Here is a 15,629-nt window from a genome sequence, read left to right as displayed (position 1 = left end):
CTGCAAACCATTTCTGCATTCATGCAGTATACACAAATACATAGTAAAGTCACAAATATGTACAGTGCACAAACACAAAACTAGAAACATACTGTAAGGTAAAATAGATTCAGAGATTCAAAGAAATTTGATTTCTCATGATTTAAAACCCATGTAGATACGGTACAGCGCGCACACACACACACACACACACACACACACACACACACACACACACACACACACACACAGAGAGCACAAAGGGTTAGATGCAACTAAACTGCTCTATTGGGACAAACAAAATGTCAAGTCAAGTTCCAGAAATGACCTACTTTTTGAATTTCCATACTTGTTTTAGGTTCAATCGAAAAATTAGAAGAAAAAAAAAATCAATTAGAAGAGTTCTGTCAGTAGGGGGCACAAACATAACTTCCCTGGGAACCTCAGCAGTGTGCCACACTCTACAGGCTACAGAATGTCCATCCAACAATCTGTACAGTCCTTACCACACAGCTGCCACGAGAGTCATTTCACCTACAGTAAGCAACATAACCACAGTAAAGGGACTCTTGGGCTGTTGCTGTTCAAATACCACAGCTTTAACACTCTTACCTCTTGCTGTGTTAAAATACAGCACATGCATGTAATGTCTGGGAAAAAGGCCCTTTGCTCTGTGTTCCTTTGCCTCAAGTGTTCAACACATGTCGGAGCTCCGCTCCCTACATTAGGAATTGCAGGATATGAATGATCGTTTTTTTTCACACACACAAAAAATAGCAAGAGTTACAAGGAATGCGGGTTTCGAACGATGTCAGCGTGATCACTGTAGGCCTCGTTCTCACTGAAGGGTTAGGGTTAGGGTTATCTACCTGCTTGACTTTTTAACATTCTCCAGACTAGTAGAACTGTTCAGGGCTTGGCCCTGGATGTGACATAAGAGTTCCACTGAGTGATCTGGTCGACCCTACTCTCCACCTCACTCTCCCCGCAGCCCTCTTCTGAGGGGCCCGCTTCATATCAGAGTTGTGCAGGGCAACGCTGCGCTACAGGACTAGTACTTACTGTAGGTCACAGTGTGCAGCATTAAATTTAGATTCCTTTAACACCCTCCAATAATGCATCTAGAGTATTTCCGTTCATTACTATTCAAACTTTCTATCTCAGATATGAACTTCTGTAAATGGGCCAGAGATCTGAGCTGTCGTTCACCGTGGAGATTTTACATCAAAATCTGGTTCTTGTCACCAGCAGAGACTTCCTTGCCAGCCCCAGTTGAGCCACTGGTGACTCGCACTCCAAAATAAACTGTCCCGCAAGGATAAAACTTTCAAATTTGGTCTAAGTAAAGTTTGAATGTCAATAAACTATATTTAATCAATACAGTAAATTGGGGCAAGCGGCGGATAAACTTTCTCTTATAAACTTTGGACAAAAAACTGTATTGAAATTAGATATATTTGATTGACATGAATGGCCCTAGTTTTTTTTATTCTAAAATGCTGTTAGCCTGTAGTGCTACTCGATACAAACTGAATAAGTCCTCTACAATATCAATATCAAACACTGACACATTTCAAAGACATGGGAGCTTTGAAGCTGCATCTCCAGATGTCGAAGCTTAATGATAATCATGAGGTCAAGTGTTGACCGTTTTCAAAGAGCATTCCTAAGTGAAGGTAATAGCACAGTATCCCTGGCACCCATGATACTGAACAAGCAGTATAATGTGCATGTGTAAACCAGTCTTGTCTGACTATTATCTGTGGGTTCGGGTCCTTTCCTAAAGCTTGCTACAGTAGTTCCAAAAACATCCCACAACATAAATAACAGAGCATTGGTCACTCCTAGTACACTGCATAATTCCCTGGTGATAAAAAATGTTGCAAGATCCCCATGATCTGAATAATACACTTCAAGGGAAAAATTGTGCCTACGTGTGAGATCTATTAAAGCTCAAAGAATCACCTTGATGAAGGCACCTTGGGCCTGATTGTCCTCCAAAACAGCACGGAACTGTGTTAAAAGAATACCTAAAAACTTGGAATACTTTACAGCACGATGTTTTATTGTACTTTGTCTTAACAGTGTAAACCAGTGATTATTCAACCTAAGTTGAAGTAAACTGTGTGAAAATTTATTGCACGACATGCAGTCTCAACTGTAGCTGCAGTTTATGAAACTCCCATTGGATTATTTACAGTATCCCTAGACCAGGTGAGGCTGGTGGAGGTAGAAATCGGAGGACGGGCTCATTGTAATACATGGAACGGAATACGGAATGGTATCACACACGAGTGTTTGATACTGTACCATTCCTCATACTGTTAAATGCATTACAATGAGCACATCCACATACCTTCACCAGCTTCCACTGCCCTAGACATCTTCTCCCTTTAACATGATACACAGCACAGATGCACACGGCTGATAATCCTGGATAAAATGGCATTTGACCTTTGACACTCATAAGAACAAAAGAACATTTTCAAAGTAAATGGTTTGGAGATCTAAACTAAGAGCAGATGTGTGTGGCAGTGGTTGTGACTAGATATATGGGAGCAAGATATATGGGAGCATTCTGAAGAGTTCATAAAATACGGTTCTAGTCCACTCGCTCCAGAAGTCAACAAATATTGTAGACACTTGAAAGTACTTCCACAAACACATCTCATTAACTACTGTGCAAAGAAGCATTTCGAACGCACACCCTAAGTGCACTTCTGCATAATACAAACAGAAAGGTTTTTTTGTATGTTGTGACTGGGCTGTGAATTTTGCCTTCAGGTAAGGATGCATGTAAAACTGTTTGAGTAGGTCAACTTAACATATACTTTGTTTGAATGTCAATATACAAAGGCTGAACAAACTGCAAATGCAGAGCTGCTTGGAAGAAGAATACAGAAGCATCAATTACAAAGAGGTGTTAGAACCTACCTGAGGCTATGTGAACAGGCCTTTTAACTGAATGTGAACTTTGAATAGTCGAATTGTAACTGGGCAGTCTTACATAACAACTTAGCCGCTGGCCTCACACTCTACAAAGCATAGTGCTGTATGACATGTATCAACTAGAGAGCTTGTGACACCTCTCCCGCTAAGTATTAAAATCAGGGAGGGACCAAACCCATTATTATGTCATGGGCTTGCTGCCAGAAGGAGAGACACCCAAACAAGTTGTGCTGCAGGATCTGCCCTGGCTGGCTGTCTGGATGGCGGGTAGCTACCTGCTGCTTGGCCCTCCTCAGCGAGCAGGGAAGCGTAATCCCTGGTATTTGAGAATGTCACAGGCTCACTAACGCTGCTGTCCAATAGAGTAGAGTGAGCAGAGTGCCAGCTCCAGGCTTTCTGAGGCTTTGTGTAAAACCTTGTTTAGAGGCCTCTGCTCCCCCGCGCCCCATCCATCTTCTGTCAGCACAGACTAAACACATGCCGCCACTCCAGCCCAAAGCGCTCTCCGCACAAATAGAACCACCCAGCTGTGGTGGTGAAAGTCCACTTTAAGTGTTCAGAAAGGGAATAGGAAGGCCATACGATACAGAGTTTTTATTTTAGACCAACAATGTCTAGAGGAACGAGAGGAACTAGAGGTACTAGAGGAACTAACATAACTACACTGTGTATGACTTAACACATTTTTGAACAGGTGATAAAATCATCTATTGCTGGGTATGAGCATAGCCTACATCACTGTCCTACTGAATATACTGCAGCCTTAACAAGGCCAATGCGTTAAAGCACTGTAACAGCATCTCCCGCTCAAATCAGCCTGTCTGCTCTTCAACAGGTGACTGCTTTCACAATGTTGCAGTCAGGAGAGACCAAGACGTCTGCCATGCCAATCATAATGTTATTTACAGTAGGAAGTCTTCCATACATGGCTAGCTAACAGTCTAGCCACATTTCTTCCCGTAGCGAGAAACTGATGTTATGATTGCACACCACAATCTCTGAAAGAGTAGTACAAGCACGTCTCAAGCTTCAGCAACAAAGGCAACTAACCGTCATTACCATGCCCATAACAAAATGCTCTGATCTAAACAAGGCAGAGTCTCAACAGTGTGATTACACACACACACACACACACACACACACACACACACGCACACACGCACACACACACACACACAACCACACACACACACACACACACACACACACACACACACACACACACACACACACACACACCAGCGGAGCTGAGGCTGGCTAAACTAGTGCAGGGTTCAGGACTGTGCATCAGGGCTCTCATCAGATCTGCAGCTTCAGAGCTTCCCTGCGTAATTCTGAGGCTTCATCCCAGCCTCCACAGAGGCAGTCAACTTACATAACCAAACCATTAATATTGATTGTTTCTGAATTTGCTCCTCACAAACTGAGGGATCCTGCAATATGAAAATAACACCCCTTCTTCTTTCTACTAATGATATCCACAGACCTCCAAGGCCCGTTCTTTGACCCATTCAAGTCCTACAGTAACGCTTTTGCTGAAGTAAGCTCTTTTCTACTTAAAGGGTATTAGTGTTCAGGGTTAAAACAGTAAATGTGCTGCATACAGGATAAGAAATGTGCATCCTCAGAAACTCCAATACACCGGGTGTAAAAGGCAGACTGCTCTTCAGTAAGCATCTCTGCTGTATTTCAGACGTTGGCTTTTGTGGATATCCTAAAGAGCAGTGTCTGAAAATGCACTGTAATGAAAATGCCTTACATGTTTGGAACTAAAAGCTAAGCCACACGTTTATTGTTTTACTGTTTTGTGTGATGCCATATTGGATTGTGCCACAAACCAATGGCAATTACAAATATTTTCATCCAGTTTATGCACTGGGGGAAGCACACTTTATCATAACAACGTTCAATAAAAAGTTCATTTTCATCTAAAAGCTGTGTTTATACAAAAGGTACCAGTAATCACAACACATACTCACACACATTGGCAGCATAGTGTGTATATCATAACCAGGACAGGTTTTTGGGGAGAAAGAGATCCCAAAAGAAGCTTTTGTGCGTAAACAATAATTGCACACTTCATAATGAGTAATGAAAGTTACAGGAATAAGAATAATGATAGTAACAGGCCAGTATCATAAGAATAATTGAAAACTCATTGAAGTGTATAAGAAAACGTTTACTGGTAGAGGAAAACTCCTTGAAAGCATTCTGAACTAGGTTTGTCCCACTGCACATTTTTTACCCATTCAGTGTTGCATAACAGAGCAAAAGGCGTCCTTTTTCCTGTCTTTCTCTTCCAGACGCACTTTAATCCAGTGCATACATGGGTGGGGGTGAATATGGGTCAGGAGGTTAGGAGTGTCTCAAAGCCAGACTTCTTCTTAAAAAAAAATAAAAAAAATAAAAAAGATCGTGAGATCAACCTGAAAAGCTTAGAACCGCTAAACGCCTCAGAACTACCTGACTTTGCCCAGTGTAGTATTACATAACTGAGGATGGTGGCTGGGAACTACCAAGTAGTTACAAAGTAAAACAATCATCTTGTCTTATCTGACACAAATAGTTCTGCAGTAAATCACGGTTCGACTGATTTGATGATAAAACATGTCAATCGTCTTGGCGCTTCTAGAACTCCTGCACATAGTACACAGATATCTAATGATTTTCGCTCTCAGTCGCGCGCGCGCCTCTGTTTATGGCTAAACCTGTTACATAACCAGCTTACATTCCACATTCACCATATCACACTCTAAATATACCCTTCCGCAGAGGAAATGTGCTCACACAGACGGGAGTGTTATGAATAATTCGACACATCCTAAATGTAATGTAGTATCATGATACCAGGTTAACAATGTTCTTTGGAGTATTAGCAAAGAAATATATGTCCATTGAACTTGGGATGAGCTAAGTTGAATGGAAGCAGTCTAGGGGGGTGTGGCTAAATACTGTCTCTACTGTACGATATGGACGGGACGTAATCTCATATTTTTCTCTTTAAATGTATCACATGAAACCGGCAAAGGCACAGACTTTCATGTGTACAATGACCACAATGTACATCGTGTCCATCTTCAGGTAGTTGTCATCCCTTTCATGTTCGATACAATGTCTCAGAACTGGCGCACGCTGGCAAGGAAAATCAAATTCCTGCTGCTGATGCGTCTTTCTTACACAGACAAATGACAGATTCAGTCGCCTATATATTTGTCCAGTTGGGACAACATCGAACATTACGCACATGTCAATTTTATAGGTGCCAGAACTGGACAGTTTCCCAAAGTTCACTTTCGCCTTTCTGAAATAAATGTGTGATAGATTATAGGCTAGTTGGACTGGCTTTGCGTTTTTGTAAAATATACTCGACATATTCATTAGGCCTACTAGGAAGTTTGCACACCTATTTATTTATGTGTATTATTCAAAGAGGATAATATATATTTCAATGGCCACATCATCCGACAATGGTTGGACCTGTCAGTTGAGCATGAACACCAGGCTAACACAGAGGCAACTCTCATCATGTTTATATCGACATTACAAACGCAGTGATGATAAGAAATAAAGCAATATTCCAGTGTTTGATTGCTTCAGACATACAGTTAGTTAGAGGACAAGAATTATTCGAAACCCCATAACGCAAGTCCTCCACGGAGACAATTCCTTTTGAAGTTTGATCCATCAATTTGGTAATCAATCAATATTCCTCATGTGATGAGAACTGTCGACCGCTTACCTCTGTTGGTGCTTGAACAGGTCTGCCTTCGAACAGGGGCTGGATGGTCCGCTTTTCGGAGCGTCTCCAGGTTTACCGGGGGTTCCCTGGCCGGGGTAGCCGGCTCTGAGGCGCTGTTGCCCGGGTCGCTTGCTGGATCTGGAGGGGACTCCATGTTGAATTTCAGATTTACTGTTAAACTATCGATAGTATTTAACGCGAAGTCTCTATGATTTGTGAGGTCCGAGACTCCGTCTAGCTAGCTATTTTAGAGTAGAACTAAGAAATGAGAAGAATATGCGAGTGTGTCTAGAGGTGGGTGTGTAGGTTTGATTGTCCACCAGCAGCGCTAGAGAGAGCTTCAGTCATACAACTGAAAAGGGAGAGGTTGTCAATAGCCGATGAATAGATGTATGCCTTCGGGAAGATAGCAGTATGTTGCGGCCAACTGTTTCAGTCTAGTTTTTCACGTCTTTATTTCACTTCGGATTATAAACTGTAACTGTTCGCATTGAGAATAATGAACATACAGTACGTTCACTGAAACAAATGCACAAAAACATCTTCTGCTCAGATTATTTAAAAAAAAACAAAAAAACATTGCCCTTCTGCTCTGTGTGAAAGGCTGTACTGACAACTTCGCACACCAAGGCTGTTGTATTTATTCACTGTAAAAATAGGCCTAAATTGCTATTGATTTGATAGAAGGAAGAACATGAAGTGAACATACATAAAGAAAACACACACACTTTTTGCACACTCGGTGCTCTACAGCTCTTTTTTTATGCTTTCATCACCACCGCCACCACCACCATCATCATCTATATTTTAAGATTTACAGTGTAAAAGCCCATTGATGCGTGAATAATTGGTGGCACTGGAATTATTCATGAGGCTCTCAAGAAATTCCTCCAAATGTGTACTGCAGAGATATGGCTATAGGAGTCTCTTTTGTCGATGAGGATGATGATGTTGATGAAGATGAGGGTGAGAATGAGGATGAGGATGATTATATGATAATAATAATAATCACGATGATGATGATGATGATGATGATGATTATTATTATTATCATTATTATTATAATAATTATCATTATTAGTAGTAGTAGTAGTAGTCGTAGTAGTATTGTTGTTGTTTTATTATTATTATGATTAATAATCATAATATTAGCCTACACTGCAAGACGGCTGTTTGTTTGTATTTTTCTCAGTAGATTGAGCTGGTCTGAAAACTGACCGTTTCAAGCAGCTGATCAAAGCTGTTGAAGCCTGTCTATCGTTTCATTTGTTTCATGTCTGAAGAACAGAACTTCTCTCTTTGCGGGCTATGCAGCATCTCATGGTGGCGCGAAATGCCATGCGCTTATCTTTTCCGAGGCTTTGTACAGGTACGTCTGCTGCGCTTACGTGGTGCTGTACAGCGGGCTTTCCATCCGCTCCTCCGGCCTCCATGCCTGCGCTGCTTGTGGTGTAATTACAAACACCATGCCTTCTGCATGTGATCGGCCCCGCCCCTCTGAAGAAATGCACGTGGACTTTGACATGGTCCTCGTCTTCAGTACACGCCACCAGTGTTTATTGTGTTAGGTACCTGAAAGGCATAATTATTCTATCTGTATATGTTTACTATTGTAGCCTATACGCTACAGTCATTTTGAAGATGATGATAATAATAATAATAATTCATATAATCTTCATCCTCATCATTATCATCATTATGGCAGCGCTTCAGTTCGAATGCATTTATTACTAGGCATTTGATTGGTAAAACAAAATGGGGAGGGGGGGGGGCTGATTAAATAGGCACCATCTTGCATGCCATATTGTTATTCTCCTGCATTTCTGTCACATAACAGGGTGACAGGGCTCTCAGGATGACTACTACAGGTTGATTGGAGAAACACAGATTTGATTCCAAACTGGGGTGAGTTTCCCGAAAGCTCAGAGAGTCTGTGTTTACACTGATGATGGCCCCCAGCCAAATGAAATATGAGATCTAACTTCAAACCACAGCCACACTTCAAGGCATTTCTTTCATACCATCTTATACTGCTACCTCATTTTCACAATAAGGAATCAAGTTTGACATGCAGAGTAACATTTATTTTATTTTATTTGTTTCAGGGGGGAAACAATTGCTCATTGTACAGTGCACTGCCTCGGTATGACAAGGGTTGTTATTCCAGTTTGTAGATTTGCACCCGAATAGTCCGCAAATCAAGTAGAAGTACTTTCAAGTAGAAATATCCTTTCTTATAACCAACATGCCATGCATAGACCATACAACGTCAGTCATTATAAAACTAGACATTTTATCAAAGTCATTCAAGAAATACAATAATTATCTCTAACAGATCTAGAACAATTACAGTGCATGTTATTGTGGTTCATTCGGGTTTAACACAGTTGATTTGTTAAAATGTTGTGTAATGTAAAGGATTAAAGAAACAATGTGACTCATACTTTCTAAGTAAACAAAGACAAAGCACCTGCTATTTAGTGGTTGATATGAAGGCAAAGTGTTCTGTTATGGAGATAGATTACTGACAGTATTATTGTAAATAAAAGGAGTACAACTCACAAATGTGTACCATGATCCATAAACAAAAATCACAAATTACAAAAATAATTTACTATCCACAAACAAACACCTCTTGATTTGTATTCGTAAAAATGATTTAAATGAATGCAAAATTATTTGAAAGATCTGAACAGATTTGTGAGGAAATGCTGTCACATTTGCAGACAAATATCACAATGTGTGAATCAAAACAAAAGCATTGACAAACATCTTTCCAAACTTATGAATACAAATTTTGTAGATATACAATAATTTCAAAAACACTTTAGTTAGAACTGTTGAATCTGCATTTGTGGATCACATTATGTCTGTGTATTTGTTTTGTTTACATTTGTTTACAGAATTCTGGCACTTAACATTACGCTTGTACAGGCAAAAATGTTCCACAAATGCATGGCTGCATCTCAACTGAAATGGAAAATCTTTGCAGAAGTTTTTTTTCTCCAGCCAATCACGTAACGCTGTTTGATGACATGCCTCGTTTTGTTTGTGTTGTACTCCTTTGTGTTCCATAAACAAAGTATTTGTCAGTTTATTTCGATCATTGGTATCACCGAGTCTACGCAGGAAAAAAGTAAGGTGTGCTGATTTCCTAACAGTAGGGGAGAGCAGGGGCAATTGTAACATTTCTATTACTCATAGACCACTTAACCAAGACCAGTCATTTTTTATATATCAGAAACGTACATCTGTCTACTAATCATTAATACATTTGTCGGTCTCTAAAGAGGATGCTTTAAAAAAACACCAAATAAACCCACTGAACTCCAAACAAAATGCACACACACTAATGTTCCATTAGCACCTTTAATCAGTCCCTCCATGATTTCGTGATGTTTTTGTGTGATATCTTTTCTGACATTTTACGAAGCAATTTGCAATGTTTTTTTATGTTTTGATAATATTAATCTCACTTCAAGCAATAAAATGTCATATCTACTTAGTTCTAATAAGATTGAGACTTTCTCTTGTGTTCCAGCACTATATTGCACAGAGTACTAAACTACTAAACTACTTGTCTCCACTGTCATGTGGGAAATAGTTTTTAGCTGATATTTTTGAAGGCAAATGAGATGGATTTTTGTCCCTTGCTCTGCCTGTCAGTCATCCACCATCAGCTTCACACATGAACACGCTAAAAGGGGACAAAAACTTTAGTTGATGTGTGGTTTGATGGGACTGAATAACACGATAACAGTGCGGTAATTGGTCAAAATTGCAAACCCTCACAAAATGCGGCAAGAATGGTTGATTTTGCATTGAACTATGCGATCGCAGAATCACAAGATCCTGGAGGGACTGTTTAAGAGTAACAGTATTTTGATCCATGGTGCATCCTCATAAAAACAAAACACAAAATTACATCTTAACTAGACCTCATGCACAAGTAGGCTAAGTAAGAGTAGCCCAAATCTAGAGCCTCTAGTTTTAAATAACCTGATGCACAGCCACAGACTGATTAGGGTGATTCAGTGGTGGCAAATGTAGCGGACACTCCCATCTGTGTAGTCCTAGTGTGTCCAGGTCTTGCCCAACACTGTGTTACAATTGCCCCCAGGTAATTGTAACACTGTTACATTTGCCCCCAACCCTAGCAGCCATGACACACCTTATGTTCTAGCTAGCTGGCAAGAATTCTGACACATGTCAGTCATGTCAATTTGTAGCCAACAAAACAGTACAAGTTAGGATACATAGACATTAAACCTTAAGACAGCAAAAGAAAACTACTATAGAGTTACATTTACCCCTCAAAAACTACTTTTCCCAATAAACCCTGCCAATTTTTTTCATGCTGGGAGTAAACCTAACTGTGCATGTACTGAGTGAGTTTCATCTCTCTAACTTCTTTCTGATTGGAGAAAAGCAGGGTGTTACAATTGACCCCTTTTAAAATGTGTCCCCTAGTGTGTAATTGATTCCTATGCAAATCAGAGACCATATAAAAACAAAGATATTAATTTCAAAATTACGTGAACTATTATCCGTGCATTAAGATGGACTCAAACTTATTGAGTGATTTGTTGATGACATGGGAGGGGGGGAGGCATACTGTTATAATACTTTATCTAGATATAAATCTCATGTGACTTCAAAATATCTGCTTCAGGTTTTACTCATACAGTCAAGCCCTTGCCCTATACAAACAGTTCTGTTTATCAGACACTCCCCATTATTATACAGCACTGAAACAAACACTGGAACTTTGATCTTATTTAGGTTTCACTGTAAGTAAGGAGCAAGCAGGGCAAACATGAAAATGATCTTTCATAACTGTCATAGAAAAAGCACATATATTATTTCTTATCTTGATTTGTGTCAAATAATCATTTCACAATAGTAATGTCCTCTACTGTGTTTAAAGGGAGTGGCCCTGGAAAGAGGATGACCTCAGACCAAATCACACCTTTGGTGTGAGTCATGATATTTGGCAAACTGTGTGATTTGCATAGTTCAACCTTGATTCAACCTTGTGCTCCAAGTATGAAAATATCAATTGTATTGCTATAGCATCGTTGTTAAGGCCTGTATAACTATATCTTTCCAGAGTTGTACAGTACAGCGGAGGCTGATGGAGGTAGAAATCGGAGGATGGCTCATTGTAATTCATGGAACAGAATGAGGAATGGTATCAAACACGTGTGCATTACAATGACCCCGTCCTCAGATTTCTACATCCAGCAGCCTCAACTGGTACAGTAGTTATGTAGACATTATACAGTATCACATTAGTTGCTTAATAGATTAATGTCTGGCTCATATTTAGCTGTTTCTTATATTTCTTTGAATCAGCTTCACTTGAGAGATAAACAACTGAAAATAATCTCTAGCACAAAACGCTATTTAGATTTGCTTGACATCTAGTGGGGAGGGTGTGACCTTTTTGGACAGGATTACAAACATACAGTGCATTCAGAAAGTATTCAGACCCCTTAACTTTTTCCAAATTTGTTTATGTTACAGCCTTATTCTAAAATGGATTAAATTATTTTTTTTCCCTCATCAATCTATACACAATACCCCATAATGACAAAGCGATAACAGGTTTTTAGAAATGTTTGCTAATTCATTAAAAATAAAAAACTGAATTATTACATTTTCATAAGTATTCAGATGAAATTGAGCTCAGGTGCATCCTGTTTCCATTGATCATCCTTGAGATGTTTCTACGACTTGATTGGAGTCGACCTGTGGTAAATTCAATTGACTGGACGTGATTTGGAACGACACACACCTGTCTATATAAGGTCCCACAGTTAACAATGTATGTCAGAGCAAAAACCAGGCCATGACGTCGAAGGAGACCTCCGAGACAGGATTGTGTCAAGGCACAGATCTGGGCATGGGTACAAAAAAAAATCATTCTTAAATGTAAGAAGTTTGGAACCACCATAGGGGGAGAAGGGCCATCGTCAGGGAGGTGACCAAGAACCCAATGGTCACTCTGACAGAGCTCCAGAGTTCCTCTGTAGAGATGGGAGAACCTTCCAGAAGGACAACCATCTCTGTAGCACTGCACCAATCAGGCCTTTATGGTAGAGTGGCCAGACGGAAGCCTCTCCTCAGTAAAAAGCACATGACAGCCCACTTGGAGTTTGCCAAAAGGCACCTAAAGGACTCTCAGATCATGAGAAACAAGATTCTCTGGTCTGATGAAACCAGGATTGAACTCTCTGGCCTGAATGCCAAGCGTCTGGAGGAAACCAGACACCACTCATCACCTGGCCAATACCATCCCTACGATGAAGCATGGTGGTGGCAGCATCATGCTGTGGGGATGTTTTTCAGCAGCAAGGACTAGGAGACTAGTCAGGATCGAGGGAAAGATGAATGGAGCAAAGTACAGAGAGATCCTTGATCAAAACCTGCTCCAGAGCGCTCAGGACCTCAGACTAGGGCAAAGGTTCACCTTCCAACAGGACAACGACCCTAAGCACAAAGCCAACGCAGGAGTGGCTTCAGGACAAGTCTGAAGCAACGACGCTCCCCATGCAACCTGACAGAGCTTGAGAGGATCTGCAGAGAAAAATGGGAGAAACTCTCCAAATACAGGTGTGCCAAGTTTGTAGCGTCATACCCATGAAGACTTGAGGCTGTAATCGCTGCCAAAGGTGCTTCAACAAAGTACTGAATAAAGGGTCTGAATACTAAATGTGATATTATTTATTTTTAATAAATTAGCAAACATTTCTAAAAACTTTAACTTTAAAAACGTTTTGGTTTTGTCATTATGGGATATTGTGTGTAGATTGATGAGGGGGAAAAAATAATTGAATCCATTTTAGAATAAGGCTGTAACATAACAAAATGTGGATAAAGTGAAGGGGTCTGAATACTTTCTGAATGCACTGTAACTCGCCCAAGAGGCACACTTAAGGACACACTTTAGAGATTGGAAAGGTGAGCGAGCTCTCTGACTCCAGTGTTTGTGCATTTACATGAAGATAATTAGTCCCCAACATGACATTTTGGAGCACAAAAGGCAGAAATGAAGAGGACCAGTAGGGAGAACATAGGAGGTCACATTCACACAATGGTATTAAATGTCACTGTGTGGAGATAACACACCAGCCTCCCGTTTTCCTTAGACATGAGCAGGTGTGTTTAAACTCATGGACACGGTCATCTCTTCACATCAGGAGCGAATAAAGATTAAATTATTAATGATTAGGTAATGAACCACACCTCTCACCAAAATGTCATAGAACAAACAAGCATGTAGAAACCATGGCCAAAAGTGAAACAGCTAAACACGTTATCTTCCTCATACAGTATATGGGCAAGATAACACTCACAAACTAATGTAACAAATATTATATAACTTCAGGAACCTCAGAGAAAGGCAAAAATGATCTCGCACTTCCCTGAGATGAGGCCAAATCCCTCTCCTTCTGCTCAGCTATGTCTCCTTCAAACTTCAGTAACCTCCTGACCCACTGCAATTTGACCCTGTGAACCGTACTCTAATATTTCACTCCCATCTCAAGTTCAATGGCTTAGCAGGGAATCTTGAACTTGTGAGGGACATTGGCGCATTGATAGGCTCTTTTTTCTCAATGCACTCCAACCATACACACACACACACACACACACACACACACACACACACACACACACACACACACACACCCACCCACCCACACACACACACACACACCCATCCATGCACGCACACACACACCCACCCATCCACACACACACACACACACCCATCCGCACACACACACACACACAGACACACGCACACACCCTCCCAGCCTTGTGTTTAAAACTGAGAGGATGCAAGGACGAGTTTGATGCTGCTGGTTTAATTTTTGAGTTATAATGAATTATGCCGCTGTCATGGACCGGAGCAGGGGAAGGATGTGGCGGATGTGAGGCGGGCAGCGCTACATGGCTGCCTGTGTTTAAAAATGATTGATTAAGCTGACACCAGCTCAGGGGTGCTCCACCGCTCTATTTTTCTCCCTCATTATGTAAGGCAATATTTCAAATCAGGAGTGCACAGGAGGAAGACACTAGAGACACCAGACAGGACACCCTTCAGATAAAAGTTTATCACACTACAGCCACTGAGACTGATGGATTTTCCCCTTTTTTTAATCACGTCTTTGGAATGTCTGTGTTTGTGGACAGTGAGGGTCATCTTAATAGAAAATAACAGTTTTACTATGTGGGTCACAGTGATAATTGTGATTTGAGTAATTGTCTTGGTTATCTCATATCGTTTCCAATACACTACACTCTACCTCCCTATATTTGGGGATATTTCTGGAGATTGAGTAGCTAACACTCCACACTGCACTGTACAGTATGTGTTGGAAGTGGAACTGCAGCTGAAGAGATCCATCGTTTTTTCATTCCCTTTGCTTCAGGCTATCGAAAATTTGTTGAACTGAAACGTGGGTTACCAAACACATTGATCACTTTAAAATAGGTTCAAACAGGAGTTCAACTTATTCAGGGAATTATATGAAAACCCACATTCCTAACAGCTGTAATACTTTACAGAAAGTAGAGAATCATGCTTTGCATGTGAGTTCAAATAGCAGGATATTAAAAAATATTGATTCTCAATATTCATGTTTTGTCCTTGGTCGACATCATTATGCCTCTTTGTTGCTTTACAAATCGGACGTCGGAATGGTTCCCCTCCAAACACAGATGCACTACAAATGATGTTCCTCTTGATTATGTAGTGTAGAGTGCCAGAGCCTAATGAAAGAGACATATTAATGACGTTTCACTTATTCATGTGAAGGAAATGAAGGAGGCACGGCAACGGTTTGAAACAGTTGACAGAATAAAGAGGCAACATTGGGGGAATGATTGTTTTTATGATTTCAGGCTGACAGATGGAGGTATCAAGAGAGAGAGAGACAGTGACACGTTAGTGGCA

General features: G+C 40.5%; 1 protein-coding gene across 2 annotated transcripts in view; it reads right to left on the bottom strand.

Moving 5' to 3' along the window:
• The window catches only part of roraa (RAR-related orphan receptor A, paralog a), a 178,132-nt gene extending 171,258 nt beyond the window's left edge, over nt 1-6,874 (bottom strand). For both annotated transcript variants that reach the window (XM_083667276.1, XM_083667277.1), the window contains exon 1: nt 6,668-6,874. In XM_083667276.1, the coding sequence (XP_083523402.1) occupies nt 6,668-6,821 (154 nt within the window). In that variant the 5' untranslated portion in view covers nt 6,822-6,874. The remainder of the gene's footprint in view (nt 1-6,667) is intronic.
• Nucleotides 6,875-15,629: the final 8,755 nt, after the last annotated feature.

The sequence above is a fragment of the Argentina silus genome (assembly GCF_951799395.1).
Source record: "Argentina silus genome assembly, chromosome: 3".
NCBI lineage: Eukaryota > Metazoa > Chordata > Actinopteri > Argentiniformes > Argentinidae > Argentina > Argentina silus.
Note: the sequence above shows the minus strand (reverse complement) of the source record. Positions and strands in the feature narration are given on the sequence as shown.